We start from the raw sequence: 14,384 nt of genomic DNA, 5'->3' as shown, positions 1-14,384 counted from the left end.
GCGCCTAGGTGACCAATAGGGTCCGAAGTTGATAATCTGCTAAACGCCTGCCCTGGGAAGGCGGGGCGACAGCAAGAGTTCGGCGGGTCAGCGCGGGGAGGGGGCGTCGGCGTGCGGTTGACTGCAAACGAAGAGCTTGCGCCTCAACTTCGTGAGGATTCCTCCGTGGGGGCGGAAGCAGGAGACCGAGCCTGGCCAGATGTCCTGCTAAGGCCGGGTGCGGGAAGCTCTCCTCGACCAGTAGGTCTGGGTCCACCGCAGGGAGAGTGAGCTCAGCCTCACGGGGAGAGGCGGAGCTCGGCCTGGAGGCGGGGCCAATCCAGGGGGCGGGTCCATGCAGGGTCCTGGCCACGCCCCGGGGTGAGGGGAGTACGGGTTGGGTCCCAGTGAATCCTCGGGGAGTTCTGCCCCTCTGCTTCCCTTGTTCTGGCCTGGGGCGCTCTCGGGCCGCTGGAGGGTGGAGAGCGGGTAGTCTGGAGAGGGCGTACTGGGGAGCCAGGACGGGGCGGCCTCCGGGAGTTCTCTGGAGAAGCTGTCGGAGGAGAGGTACTCCTGCACCGGGATGCTATGCCTGCCTGGGCGACTGTCTAACACGGAGGACAGGAACCAGCAGATACCACTGTAGCTGACGAGATGCGAGCCCTGCGAGGAAGGAGGGAGAGAGAGAAGCTTTCAGGGATGGACAGAGAGCCAGGTTGAAGGGCTGTGGCATGGATCGCAGAAAGTGGGCTGGAGGGGTCGGTGGGGCCAAAAGGAGAGGAGAGAACGCTAATGAGCAGGCTGTGGGGAGAAGCGGGCTCCTCTCAAACACCTGTTGCTTGAGGTCATGATTGCAACCAGCCTCACCTGCAACAATGGCCACGAGGATGTTGACCCAGAGCCCATAGAAGGGCCAGTGCAAAGGGAGGTCAGAGCCCTATCCTATCTGCATTATCATCGACTCCCCAAATATGGAGGCCACAGATATGAGGAGCAGGGCTGCTGTGAGTGCAGAGAGCACGTACTGATTCAGAGAAAGCCTCGCAACCAGAGCCCGGCTTCCCCAATCTGTCTCCCCAGTCACCTCCGCCAGGTCTGAGACACACGTGAGCCTTTCCTAAGCCTGTGAAAATGTTTGTTTCTTCCACCTCCCCAGAATGATAGAATATGAAGGAATGGGGCAATGGCAGCTCCAGGATGCCCCAAGCCAGTCAGTGTACCTCTCTACCACCTGGGATGTTAGTAACACCACCGTGCCTGGAATGCCAGACAGGGCAGCACTGAGAGAGACTTCTCCTCCCATGGGTCTTCATGCCACACCTGCAAGGAAATTGCAGAAGGCAGCCAGAGGGGCAAGAAAGGGGAGGAGCAACACAGGAGGGAGAGGATGATGGACATCAGGAGGAGGCTGTATACACAGAGAAGTTGATGCCTGGCAGAGGGTGTTCAGGAAAGGGAGCGAGAGAGCTTAGGGGAACTAATACTAAGTTACTTACTGCCACCTGTACCCCCTCCCTTTTTTTTTTTTTTTTTGCCACGCTGCGAGGCGTGCTGGATCTTGGTTCCCCAACAGGGATCAAACCCACGCTCCCTGCAGTGGAAGCGCGGACTCTTAACCTCTGACTGCCAGGGACATCCCATACCTTCCCCCGCCCCCACCATCCATTATTCCATTTTCTCTGTCTTTCTTACCAGGGCCCCGTTCCTTCTCCCATCCACTTTCTCCATGCTACTGGCGGTCCTTGCTCCCTCACATCTGCCTCTTTCATGCCCCTCTACCCTCTCCAACAGGCTTGCAGAATGCAGACCCCTCCAGGACCACACACACACACTCAGGTCCCCCCAAAATGGAAAGGGGCCTCTGAGATAACAGAAACATGACAGTCCCCTTCACTCCCTGTCTTTCCATCCCTTTGGAACATGTGGTTATATTTTGTGTCTTTACTTCCCCCAAACAATTCTTAACTGGTTTCCATCTCCCCATCATCCCAATATTAGAACCTCTGACTTGGAGCCTGGAGGCTTCCTTAAGTGGCAGGACTCTGGGAGAGAGTGAGGAGTTGAGATGGAACATATATGGGGCACATGTGCAGCTTTGTGTCTGCCTCTGGATGTGTGTCTCTCTATGTCAGGGGAAGAGGGGAGTTTGTGTGGAGGGACTCCCGCACTAGGAAAGGAAGGAGCCTGTAGGCCAGCTCCCTCCCCATGCCCGCTGCCTTCTCTTCCTGGACTTCAATCCCCTTGAGACCACCCCTAGAGTGCCATTTGCCCAGATCGTCCCAGATGCTCCCTTCTTGTCTCAGCTCCATGTTACCTCCTCCAGGGTCTTCCCCAAAGCCACACACACACACACACACACACACACACACACACACACACACATGGCACTCTGTATCATAGCCTTCGCTATATTTTCATCATAGCATTCACTGCTACCTGATCTTTTCTTACTTACTAACTTGCTTACTTAGTAACTTCCCCCCACCTGCTCCCCCAGAATGTAGGCTCCTTGAGGTCGAGGCCTTTGTCTGTTTCATCTCTGTGTCCCCAGATCCTAGAAGAGTGCCTGGCACATAGAAGGCACTCAATAAATAAGTAGAATTGAAATAAGTTAGACACAGAGATGCTTGGCTGGTCAGTAAAGGATCTTTATTGCTGACTGATTGCGCTTTGTGTCCTTCTTGCTGCATCTTCATCCCCTGCCAGAGCCCCATCCATATCTGGCTCTGCCAGTCCTCTTCCCCAACCCGCAGCAGCTCTCTGCTTCAGCATCTGCAACCCTCCCCCCATCACACCGCCATAGATCCCTCAGGAGCTATGAGTGTGCCAACACACCTTGCACCTGGTCTCCAAGCCCCAGTTCCCAGCAGAGCTGACCCCTGCTCTCAAAGGATCCCTTTTCAACCAGCCCCTCCCCCTAATAAAGTCACATTTGGAAACCACTGCTCCTTTAAGCACATGCTCCCAGGAGAGCCTCAATGCAGCTCCACCATTTATTGAGGGTTTCTCATATGTCAGGCACTGTGCTAGGTGAATCCCCAAAGTCATGGACATGCCAAATGCCAGTGCCTTTCTCCCTCTCAGTCTCCCAGAGTCCTTGCATCTCCAGTGGTCGGCGTGGCAGTTTCTGTCCTGGGCAAGTTGCCATGCATGAGCTGAAGGGAAGGTGTGACGGCTTAGCTCAGGGATGACCTTGTGCCAGGCCCAGGCCCCCACTTGCCAGCAACTGTCTGCTCCGCTCTGTCTCCATTCCTCACCTCCTTCTGGCATCGTGCGGGGGCAGTCTCTCATCTGGAAGCAGATGCTCTGGGTGGGATTAGGCAGTAATGCTGGTTCTCTGTTCTCTCCCCACTGCTTGGCCCAGTGTTTCTGTGCAAGGACCAGGATGAAGGCAAGAAAGCCCTAGAGGCTCAGCTGGCCCGAGATCCACGGCTCCTGTTTCTTCACTCAACCCTGGGACCCAGAGCCAGTCTGAAGCCCGAGGCCGAGGCTGAATGGCTGGTATAGTTCAGGTTGGAGGATCCTCAGGTAGGGATTACGGAGGCCGAACCCAGGCCTCTCATCCCCAGCTCTGGCCTCTGGCTGCCAACCACACCCAGCACATTCTCCTCTGGAGCTCAGACCTAGTGTCTTTACTGAGGAGACTAATAGGAAAAATGGGGAGTGAGGGGAGAAATCGAGGATTCAATCATCTGGGAAGGGGGCAAGACCACACACACAACATGTTCAGCAGAATCACCTTCCTTGATAAGTATACAGACGTGCACACACACACAGATTCTCTGAGACACACACTCTGGATTCTTCTAGAAGAGAGGAAGTGGCTTAAAAGGACACAGGAGGCACCCCAGGAATGGAATCTAATACTTCCCAGACTCAAAAGGCAAGACGGTCGTTGCTATAGCACCAAGCAGGGTTCCTACTGGTGTCTTGGGCCCAGATCGCCATCTTCTTTGGCTGGATGTGTCCCTGCTGTTGGCTATTTTATCCTAGGACTTTATCTCCAGTGCAGCCCTCTTTTAGCTGCACTGACCTAGCTTCCTCTTTCTTGGCTGTGAGCATAGCAGGGATACTCATTGGCCAGAGGCTCAGCCAGCTCAGTGCCCACTGGCCGCTCTGCACTGAGCCTCTGTCTCCACTGGCAATCCACTCAAGCCATCTTCATTCTCCCTCATGCGTGGGCTCAGACGGCCCTGTTTTCATTGGCTGCCCAGTCCTGAAGCTCGGTCCCTATTGGTTGCCACTGAGGTAGCGTTTCCACTGACAGCAAATCCAACGGACGGATGGGCTTTGTCTCCTCTGTGCCAGGCTGCCAGCTGTCCCAACTTGTGCCGCCACCCCGTCCCCCCGGCCTGCATTAGGGCTGGGGGGCACTGGGGGAGCCTGAAGAGGACCCAACAGCCTCCAGGAGCCTCTGGTGCTGACGAAGGTGCTTCCTCCTTTCGTGTTCCCCCGTGACTTCACACACCAACTGGGCAGGGAAGGCCCCAGGAAGCCCCTTCAGCCAGCCTGGGGAAAGAGAGACAAGGGCCTAAGTGGGACCGGGGCAGGGGGCAGGTCAGGACGGAGAGGAGGCCCAGTGGGGTCTAATGCCTGAAGGTCATGGCAGGTGCGGGGATTAGTGGAGAAGCCTTGGAGAATTGGTAAAAAGGCCATTAGAAGTGGAGGAAACATCAACATCAAAGAGGGTCGGGGTCCTTCTGCTCAGTGTTATGTGGCAGGCTGGATGGGAGGGGAGTTTGGGGGAGAATGGATACATGGATATGTATGGCTGATTTGCTTTGCTGTGCACCTGGAACTATCACAACATTGTTAATAGGCTATACTCCAATAAAAAGTTAAAGAAAAAAAAGAAAAGAGGATCGGGCTCCCTCCTCTGTCAAGCCCTGCGTTGACTGCTCATCTCACGCAGAGTGAGAGCCAGACTCCTTACAGGAACCTACGAGGACCCACGTGATCTGGTCCCCGTTACCCCTATGATGTCATCTGCTTCTCCCCGTTTTCCTCACTCCCTCTAGCCACACTGGCTTCCTTACTGCTCCTCAAACACACCGGCCTGACTCCTGCCTCCCTCTGGGACACTCTTCCCCCAGACACCACGTGCCTAAATTCCTCACCTCCACCAAGTCACTGCTCACACGGCGCCTCCTCAACAAGGTCCCCCTCGACCTCCCTACTTAGACATGTAAGCCTACCCAACCCCGGGACTCCTGACCCCCCTTGACTCTGCTCCACTTTCGTTTTCCCACAGCACTTACCACCTTCAGACAGTATAATTTACTTACTTTTTTTTTTTAACATCTTTATTGGAGTATAATTGCTTTACCATGTTGTGTTAGTTTCTGCTGTACAACAAAGTGAATCAGCTCTATGTATTCATATATCCCCATATCCCCTCCCTCTTGTGTCTCCCACCCTCCCTATCCCACCCCTCTAGGGGGTCACAAAGCACCAAGCTGATCTCCCTGTGCTATGCAACTGCTTCCCACTAGCTAGCTATTTTACATTTGGTAGTGTATATATGTCAATGCTACTCTCTCACTTCATCCCGGCTTCCCCTTCCCCCTCCCCTTGTCCTCAAGTCCATTATCTATGTCTCTGTCTTTATTCCTGTCCTGCCCCTAAGTTCCTCAGAACCTTTTTTTTTTTTTTACATTCCATATATATGCGTTAGCATATGGTATTTGTTTTTCTCTTTCTGACTTACTTCACTCTGTATGACAGACTCTAGGTCCATCCACCTCACTACAAACAACTCAATTTCGTTTGTTTTTATGGCTGAGTAATATTCCATTGTATATATGTTCCTTATTTATCTTGTTTCTTCTTTATTGTTTCTCCTCCACTAGAATGTATAGTCCAGCAGGGCAGGAATATCTGCGTGTTTGGTTACTGGTGCCGAGAACAGCGAGTGGCACCTCTAGGTGCTTAATAAATATTTATTGAATGAATAAGTAAAAGAATCTCTCACCTTCGGGGCTCTTGTATAGGTGCTTGTGGGGAGCCCTGGACTCCAGATTCCGTCCCTCAGTCTTGGCAGGTGTGGAAGTCTCTGAACAGAGTTCCTGGGAACAGTCTGGTCGGGGTGGGTGACATTACAGTGGGATCCAGACTCTTTTTAGCTTCTCCCCATTTTCCCCTGAAGACTCACTTTTCCTTCCCTCCTCCCCTCTAGGGAACACTCACCACAGTCCTCATAGATGGTGCCCGGGGAGCAGGGAAGGGGGCCTGGGGTAGGGAAGGCTCCCAGCCAGCGCTGCATGTCTGATCTGGTGGGAATAGAGGGAAGGGTCACAGTTGGCCCCGGAGATCCTCCTGGGGGTTAGTTAGGCACGGGCTTCGGAGGAGAGAGATTAGGGAGGAGGGTGGTGGACTCGGAGAGGTCAAGTGAGGGTCCCCAGGGTGTTTTCTGAAAGAGACACAACTCACAGGGATGAAGCTTGGAGTAGCCGGTGGGTGGGACGGCCCTGGTGGTTGCTGAGAAGGGAGAGGCGGAACGTAGGTGGTCCAGATGGGTCCGGGACCTGCTGGGCCTGGACCAGGGAGCGATGGGCATAGTCCAGAACCTGTAGCCGCTGCCCACTGCCCAGGGAAGAGGAAGTTCAGAGGGAGAGCAGGGGTCCAGCTGGAATCCTGCCTGGGCTGCCTCTCTCCCTGAGACCCACCTCTTGGGCTGAGTGATGAGCAGCAAGTCACTGAAGAGCAGCAGGCAGAGGGGGGTGAAGCGGGGGCGGGAGGCGAAGAGCACACCCCCCCTTCTGCATCCTAACTCAGTCAGCTCCCCCTGCAGCTCCAGGCGCCTGGACCAGGAGACCAGGGGCAGGGCCTGTGAGGAAGCAGGGAGGAGGTTCTGACTTCCCTGCAGCACCAGCACCGCGGGGAAAGGGAAGCAGGGAGCCCGGGCAGGATCTGACCTTGACTTTGTGGAAGCGCAGCCTCTGCGTGAGCCGGATCAGCTCCTCTGTCTGCTTCATGCGCCCCACCTCGGCGCTGCACCGCTCAATGATCTGGGTAAGGGGAGCCAAGTCACCCACCCCCACTCCCTTCCACCCCTTCCATCCCTCCCTACCGCCTCCTCACCTCCTCCAGCCCCAGCATCCCCCTCCAACCTTGCTGACAGCACCCAGAGCCTTCTGGGCATTCTCCTGGCGGTTGGACCCCTCCTCTGTCTGGCGCAGGATATTCTGGGGATGAGGAAGAAGGGTAATTGGGCCCCTGCTCTGTGGCTCTGGGATTCAGAGGGGCTGCAGCTCAGAGGACCCTGCCTGGCTTGGCATTTGGGGGTTCACAGGGCTGGGGGACCAACCTCACCACTCGCTGTCTGCATAACCCTGAGCAAGTCAGGTTACCTCTCTGAGTCTCAGTTACCCCATCTGTAAAATGGGGATAACTCCCACCTTCCATACCATTAGCATTGTTGTGAGGATTCTGCAAGCAAATACACGTAAAGTACGTAGCATAGCCTTTGGGACATAGTAAATGCTGAAAAGAGGGCTGCTATTATTTTAATAATTATTAACCACAGCTATTAGTACAAACAATATAGCGTGGGGTTAAGAGTGCCTGGATTTAAAGTTTGTCTCCATCAATTATTATCTGTGTGACCTGTGGCAAGTTATTTAACCTCTCTGAGCCTCAGTTTCCTCATCTATAAAGTGGGGTCAATAATAGTTCCTACCCTCACATAGTCGTTGGTAAGGTTAAACGAGCGTATTGCACTTAGAACCATGTCTAGAACAGACACCCAACAGTTGTTTAGCTACTATGATTAATATCATCATCATTATTATGTTGTTGTTGTCTGCACTGGGGATATATAAAGCTGAATAAGGCAAGGGCACTGAGGATCTAGTTGGGGACTCTTCATACTGAGATCCCCACATCAGGCGACCTAGTTCAGGGAGAAGTTTCTATTCTGCAACAGAAGAGTGTTTCTCACCCCTTTTTTCAGTATCAACCCACTAAGGAATCTTTTTAGACATTTTTTCCCTAATCGTTCCCCTCGCCCCCATCAAATTTTAATACCACAAATATACTGTATATCTATTTATACACCCTGGCCCTTTGGAGTACCACAAACCATTGGAATATTTAAGATTTTTTCGCCCCCCAAAGAACGAGTTTTTGCCTCCTTGAGGGTGATATCACCCCACTGGGAAGGCATACGGTCAAAGACAGGACTGAGAGGACCTCAAAGACCACTCATCACATTCCCCCTGAGACCTGGAGGGAGAAAGGGACTTGCCCAAGGTCGCTCAGCCAGTTAGTGGCAGAGCTAAATCTAGAATTCAGGTCTCTAGCCAGAGGCTCTTTTCCTGCACGCAGACGGCTCCTTGAAACGTTTGGGTAGCTCCAGGTAGGGTTTGGTGGGTCCTGGTTGGAGAGGCCCCGATTAGGAGTCCTGACTTAGGGGATTCTTGTGTTTGTGGTGGGGTGGGAAATGGTGATGGTGGGGCAGGAGGCCCCCCTGGGGAGAGCTCTCCAATGGGGTTGGTGGGGCCGAAAAGGGCCCAAGCCAGGACGGGTACCTGCAGCAGCATGCGGAGCCGCGTGATGCGCTGAAAGGGCAGCAGCAGGAAGGACGGCAGCGGGAGCCGCTGGCACTTGGGGAGGCTCTGCAGCCGCCGCAGCTCCGCAGAGAAGCGCACGTTCGTGTCCCTGTAGAAGCAGGCGCAGGCTGGCATCTGCCTCGAGGCCCCGATCGCCCCGCAACCTGCCCTGGCCTGGACCCCGACCCTGCTCCCCATCTCCCGCCAGCACTGGTGACGGGGCCCCGCCCCCGGGACGCTCACATCAGGCGGCTGTACGTCTCCTCCTGATACTGCTGGTTCCGCACGTAATCCACGTACACGGAGAAAGGCCCCACGGCGTGGGCGTGCACCACGTCGCACAGGTCGCTGATGTGGGGGGAAGAGCGCACACGGGACAGTAACTTCCCTAAAAACCTGGGGGAGTGGGCGACAAGTAATGGAGGGGGGCAGAGAGCCAGGTGTCCCGGCTTCTCGAGGGAAGAGCTGGGCACTCAGTGGGCCCTGGAGGGGAGGCCCGGGGACAGGAGAGCGCTGAGGAGTGCTTCCTCCCGAGGCCCGCTTGCGGAGAGGTGTTGGCCCCACTGACCGCTCACTGACTCCCTGGACGCGCTGCACGTTGGAGAAGAGGGTGTGGTGATCGCGGGGGGTGAGCGTGTCCCGGAGCGCCTGGCTCAGCACAAAGGTGTCGGTCAGCAGCCGCAGGGAGCGCAGGTACGAGGCCTCGGATGTCACCACCTCGAACAGGCTCTGAGGAGGAACAGCAGGGCCTTAGTGGAAAGCCCAGATCCCAGGCAGCCCAGGCGCCGGGTCCCAGGCTCCTCCCCCCCCCCCACCCCACCCGCGCCGCGCCCGACCCCAGGTGCATCCACCTCCTGCAGGCGCCTCTCCTGGGGGCTGAGGGTGTCCAGGAGGCCGCTGGCTCGCACAGCCGGAAGCTCCTGCCACAGCGTGTTGCGAGGTCCAGGGGGCCGGGCGAAGGGGGGAGCTTCCCCAGGATTTGCTGAAGAGGGTCCCCCATCCTCACTGACCCCCCACAGCTCCTCTGACAGCACCGCTGCTCGATAGGTCTGGTACAGGGGTTCTGGAGAGCAGATGTCGCACATCAGCGAAGTCCAGTGCCCCGGAACCCTTGCCCACTGCTTGACGGTCTCAGCAGGGACGCCCCAGGTGCAGAGGCCCTCACCGTCCTGCAGGGGCAGCTCCCAGTTCTGCCCCTTCAGCTCCTCCAGCTCCTCAGCCTCCCTGTGGAAAGAGAAAAGGATGGAATGCTCCTCACGTGACAGTGTAAGGGGGTAGGTTGTGTGCAGGGACTGTGACCGAAGCCCGGATCGTTTTATGTGCCTGTTGTATGTGAGGCCCTGTACTAAGTGGGCCCCATCCATTCCTGCAGTCTCAACTACTGTGCACCGGCGACTTCCAAGCCTCCATCTCCAGGGCTCTCATGGAATGACCATTGTCTGGAACGTCCTATGGGTGCCTCGGTACAACTCAACATGGGCAAACCCAGCTCTTAAACCTCCCCGCTCTGTTCTGGTCATCAGCACCACCATGCACCCTTTCACCCAAAGTAGAAGCCCGGGAGAATCAACTCCAGTAAATGTTGGTTGAATACATGGATGGCCTCAGATTAACTCTGATAATGGTGGTGAAATGATTAACAGGCCCAGATAACACAGGAGAGATGTTCCTGGTTGACACGTGGATTCGCAGGCAATAATTTCAACAGAAGCTCAAAGTGGGGGAACTAAAATGGTTTATTATGGCCCTGGCTCGTCACCGATATCAGACCCCAACAACTTTATGAAGTATTTGGTATGTTTACCCCCATTTCACAGGTGAGGAGGCTGAGACCCAGAAAGGTTAAGTGACTTGTATAAGGTCACACAGCTGATAAGGGACAGAGCTGGGATTAGAAACCGGCACTGCTTGTCCCTAGAGGCCTAGGCCTTCTTCACTCCACACTTGTGGGGGTGGGATTCAGGTGGACCCGAAGGTTAGTCTGCTCTCAGTTAGGAATAAGGGTGGGAGTGTTTGGTACCTGCCCTCCGTAGTGGCTGGAGGATCGTTCTGAGGGACGCCATCGGGACTGTCCCCTAGAGAGAGAACCAGAGAGAAGAGAGAAAGCCTCCAGGATCCCCAGCCCAGGATTCCTGACTCCCGCCCAGCAGAGACCGTTACTGTAAAAACTACAACTCCGGTCAGTCCCAGAGCAGCAGCTGGTGGAGGAACAAGAAGCCCAGGGCCTGCTGGGGGTTGTAGTGAGTTTGTGTTCAGAACGCTCCACCTCCACCCGGTGGAGCCCAGAGGCTCCTTCCCAGCCCAGAGGTCCACTCCCTGGGGGCCCTGTACCTGTCTGGATTCCATCTTCGGAGGGCAGATCGAGATCTGGCTGTGGGGCGTCCCCAGAGCTGGTGACGTCCTGTCTGACCCGGGTTGGTTTGGGGGGCTTGAGGGGTGGCAGGAGTTTGCGCTCGGCAGTGGAGCGGTAGGACGTGAGGACGACTGGGGGCTGGCCGAGGCTTGGAGGGCTGGGGCGGGAGCGGGAGGTCCGCAGTGGGGAGGCCCGGCAGGGCACCCTGGGGCCGTCCTCATAGCCCCCCAGCGGCACCCATCGGAGCTCCAGGCCGGGCCGGGCTACGTGGCAGACACAAGGGCAGCAGGCAGGGCAGGCCAGCGCAGCATCTGTGGGAGACAGGGGCGTCCTTAGGACACCCACCCTCCCCAGGCCTCCTCCCTCCCCTTAACCTGCACAGCAGCAGGAACATGGAGGTCAGCCCTAGGCATCTATCCCCTCTACCCTGACTCTCTTCAAACCCCCCGAGATCTGAAAACCAGATTTTCCAAACATGGAATCCAGTTTTTAAAAAGTAGCCCCTTCAAGTACCCAATCTTAAAGCCCTGAAAACAAAGAAGAGGAGCTGGATCGAGCCAGCCCGGGCTTACCTGGAGTGCCGTTCTCCTGGGACCCACTCCCAGCGAGGATGCCCTGCGCGGTCTCTCTCTCTCCATTCACATCCGGTCCCCCGGGAGAACCCGGCTCCAGGGCATCTGGAGCCTGGACCTTGCCTTCAACCCCCCATTCGAACCTGCCAGCCAGTCTCCGCACGGTGCCTGCGGCCGAGGCAGAGCCATCCTGGCCAGGGGCCCGGGTCGAGTGGAGCAGGGGCAGAGCCGTTCGGGGTGACCCGGAGGGTTTGGGTGGGGGCACTGGAGACCGGGGAGCGGGTTCTGGGGAGATGGAGCGCCGGGACACTGGGCTGGGGGTGCCGGAAGGCGAGTCTGGGGAAGTCTGGGAGTCGAGGCTGGCTTTAGAAGCTGACGGGGGCAGAAGGGCTGGGGGCTTGAGGGACGAGGCTGGGGGCTCCCAGAAGATGGGGGTGCACATCAGTGTTGGTGCCTCGTTGGCAGTGAGGGGAGGTTCTTGTGGAGAGGAGCCGTTGTGGTGGGCCCCCGGGGACTGGGCAGCCCGGGGGCGAGAAGGGGGGCGGGGCCGGATGATCCGAGGGGGCTTCTGGGTAGGGGGTGTTGCTGCAGGAAGAGACTGAGCTGACATCTTCCTCCGAGCTCTTCCAAGGAGTGGGGTACGCTGCTGGAGTCATCCCCTGAGGAAGGGGGCAGAAAGAGAGACCCTTAGTGCCCACGAGTAGACCGAGGCCTGCGAGCAGAAATGTTTGCGAGTAAATGAGCCGAGATTTCAGAGTCAGGAGTGAAGGCGGGTACACTTCCTCTCTTCCCATCTCCACTGTCTGCTCCCTTTACCTCTCACCCCTCCTTATTCCATTCCCTGAGGACTCTGAACCCTCCCTGGCACCCCCAGCCTCCATTGCGCTCTGTCTTTCAGCCTCTGCTGCCCCAGTCAGGCCAGAGGAGACAGTGAGGCCAGAGTTGGGGCACCTGGGTAGAGACCCAGGCTGGGGGAGGGGTGCAAGAGAACTGGATCAGTAAGGGCAGTGGGGTGTGCCGGTAGAGCCGCTATGTGTCTACCTCATTTATTGTGTTTTGTGTCTGTAGTGTGTGCTGTGGAGGTTTGTGTGTGTGGTTTAAGCGTGAGTGGACATGGTGTGTTTCTAGTGCTACACGAACGGGGTGTTGGATGCTGTGTTTCAGAGTGTATCTGTTACACGCGAGTATGCAGTGGGAGCGTGGAGTACACAGTGTGTCTAGCATGTTGTGTGAGATGGGGCTGCAAGGGTGTGTGTGTTCCGTGCTGTCGTGTGGGGCGTATGTGCGGTGTGCGTCTGCCTGCGCGCCCGCCCGTGCCTGGGCCGTGAGGGATGCATCACTATTTCCCTGCTCCAACGGGCCCTCCGCCCCCATTTCCCAGTTCCTCTCTCTGGACTCTCCCTTTCCGGATTATTTTTAGTCTCCTTTTCCTGCCATGAAGGTTCCTGGAGCCTCTGACCCCAAGAGACCAGGAGGCCCCCGCATGGTCTCTCCTGCCCCATCCTCACCCCTGCCTGTCTCCCAGCCCCCCACCTGGTCCCGGAGAGATGCCCCGGTGGAAGCCTGGGTCCCGCCAGGATGCCTAGAGGGTGGTCAGGAGGCCAGACTAAGGTGAGGACCAATGGTGCCAAGACGCTGGGGCCTGGGCTCACTTCCTCCCGCCAGGAAGGCGCTGTAATCCTGAGACGGCAGCAAGGTCCGGGCTGGGAGACCTGGCGCCCCCAAACTCCCCTGTGGAGTCAGCAGGAGAGTCAGATCCCTCCAGGCCCCAGATTGGTTTTTGAGAAATGATGCAGGGTGGGGCTGGGAGCTGTAGGCTGGGAGTCTTGCAGCTCAATGGCCTCTGTGTTCTGGCAGGAAGCTCCTTAGGTGACCCCGGGCAGTAGCCTCGCCAGCTGGCCAGCTCCTCCCCAGCCCCCCCTCAGAGATCCCTGCCCCCCTCAGGTACCTGCCCTAACTTCCTTCCCCCGCCCCCCACTCAGGCCTCTCGCAGGGATCCAGGTACTCGGCCCAAGCACTCACCCTCGAGGCCTCTCCACTCTCGGTCACCTCCCGGGGCCGAGTGAGTAGGGGCAGGAAACAGGAATCGGATCCTCCTCCCAACCGGACACCCCCCCCCAAACCACACCACACTCCACATGCGCACACTGGGGCTCTGGAAGATGTGAGGGACCCCGAATGCCGGGTTTCAGAGGATAACAGAGTCTGGGGAAAGGATGAAACTCAGCCGTGGAGAGTGGTCTGTTCGTGCACGTTGTATGTGCACGTCCTGTCCTGGGTCCGCATGGCTGTGTGGACAGCGGCCGGGGGTGGACAGGGGTGGGGGTGAGGACAGGGTGGCAATGGCACTGGCTAGGCTGGCGGGAGGGCGTGGGCTCCAGACACCTCTGGATCGCTGAGGGATGGGGTGTGTGTCCCTCGACGGCGTGTCTGACCATCTCTTCCACACCTCGCATGACAGCCTGTCCCTTTCGCATCCAACCTGTCCCCGGGGGGTGAGTCAGCCCATTATCTCACACCAAGGGACCCCACCGCCCACCCCGGTTTCCCCCTCCCTAAATTTACCTTTATCTTTTTGGAAGCGGTTTCTATTTTCAGCCCGTCCTGCCTGCCCCTTGGAACAAGGAACGTGGGGCCGGGTCTCTGATGGTCTGTTCCTGTGTTTCTGGGGCGGGAACTGAGGGCCCAGATTGAGATCTCCGCAGAGGAAGCCAGTTCCTCAGCCCCACCCGGCCATTGTGTCAGGCGAGCGTGTGTGTGTGTGTGTGTGTGTGTGTGTGTGTAGTGGACCAAGGGGTCGGTGTGAGATCTCAGTGCACCCCAGGTGGATATGCCCTCTATTGAGCCCCCTGCCTGCTCCCCATTCTCAGTCCCTGTCTCTCAGGGTCCCAGCCCCTGACTCTCCCTGTCCCCCTGGGAGGCTTTGATGTT

The 14,384-nt window shown here is 57.0% G+C and overlaps 1 protein-coding gene across 1 annotated transcript; it reads right to left on the bottom strand.

Moving 5' to 3' along the window:
* Positions 1-2,616: 2,616 nt before the first annotated feature.
* On the bottom strand, positions 2,617-13,908 carry ARHGEF15 (Rho guanine nucleotide exchange factor 15). The gene is made up of 16 exons (XM_059998539.1): positions 13,839-13,908; positions 12,987-13,184; positions 11,454-12,112; positions 10,860-11,192; positions 10,549-10,603; positions 9,380-9,752; positions 9,097-9,257; positions 8,772-8,924; positions 8,508-8,637; positions 7,089-7,163; positions 6,894-6,986; positions 6,645-6,805; positions 6,409-6,561; positions 6,166-6,248; positions 5,951-6,055; positions 2,617-4,488 (listed from the first exon to the last, which is right to left on the bottom strand). Exons 3-16 carry the CDS (start codon positions 12,061-12,063, stop codon positions 4,337-4,339), a joined length of 2,637 nt encoding a protein of 878 aa, XP_059854522.1. The 5' UTR covers positions 12,064-12,112; positions 12,987-13,184; positions 13,839-13,908; the 3' UTR covers positions 2,617-4,336.
* Positions 13,909-14,384: the final 476 nt, after the last annotated feature.

This window comes from Delphinus delphis, chromosome 19 (assembly GCF_949987515.2).
Source record: "Delphinus delphis chromosome 19, mDelDel1.2, whole genome shotgun sequence".
Taxonomy (NCBI): Eukaryota; Metazoa; Chordata; class Mammalia; order Artiodactyla; family Delphinidae; genus Delphinus; species Delphinus delphis.
This window is presented reverse-complemented; position numbering and strand designations above follow the sequence as displayed.

Coding starts and splice junctions, on each gene's coding strand:
- ARHGEF15 (XM_059998539.1), bottom strand. CDS start 12,063: ATGTCAGCTCAGTCTCTTCCTGCAGCAACACCCCCTACCCAGAAGCCC. Junction 9,258..9,379: donor AGGAGAGGCGCCTGCAGGAG/GTGGATGCACCT, acceptor GTTCCTCCTCAG/AGCCTGTTCGAGGTGGTGAC. Junction 6,806..6,893: donor TGCGCTTCCACAAAGTCAAG/GTCAGATCCTGC, acceptor GCTTCCTCACAG/GCCCTGCCCCTGGTCTCCTG.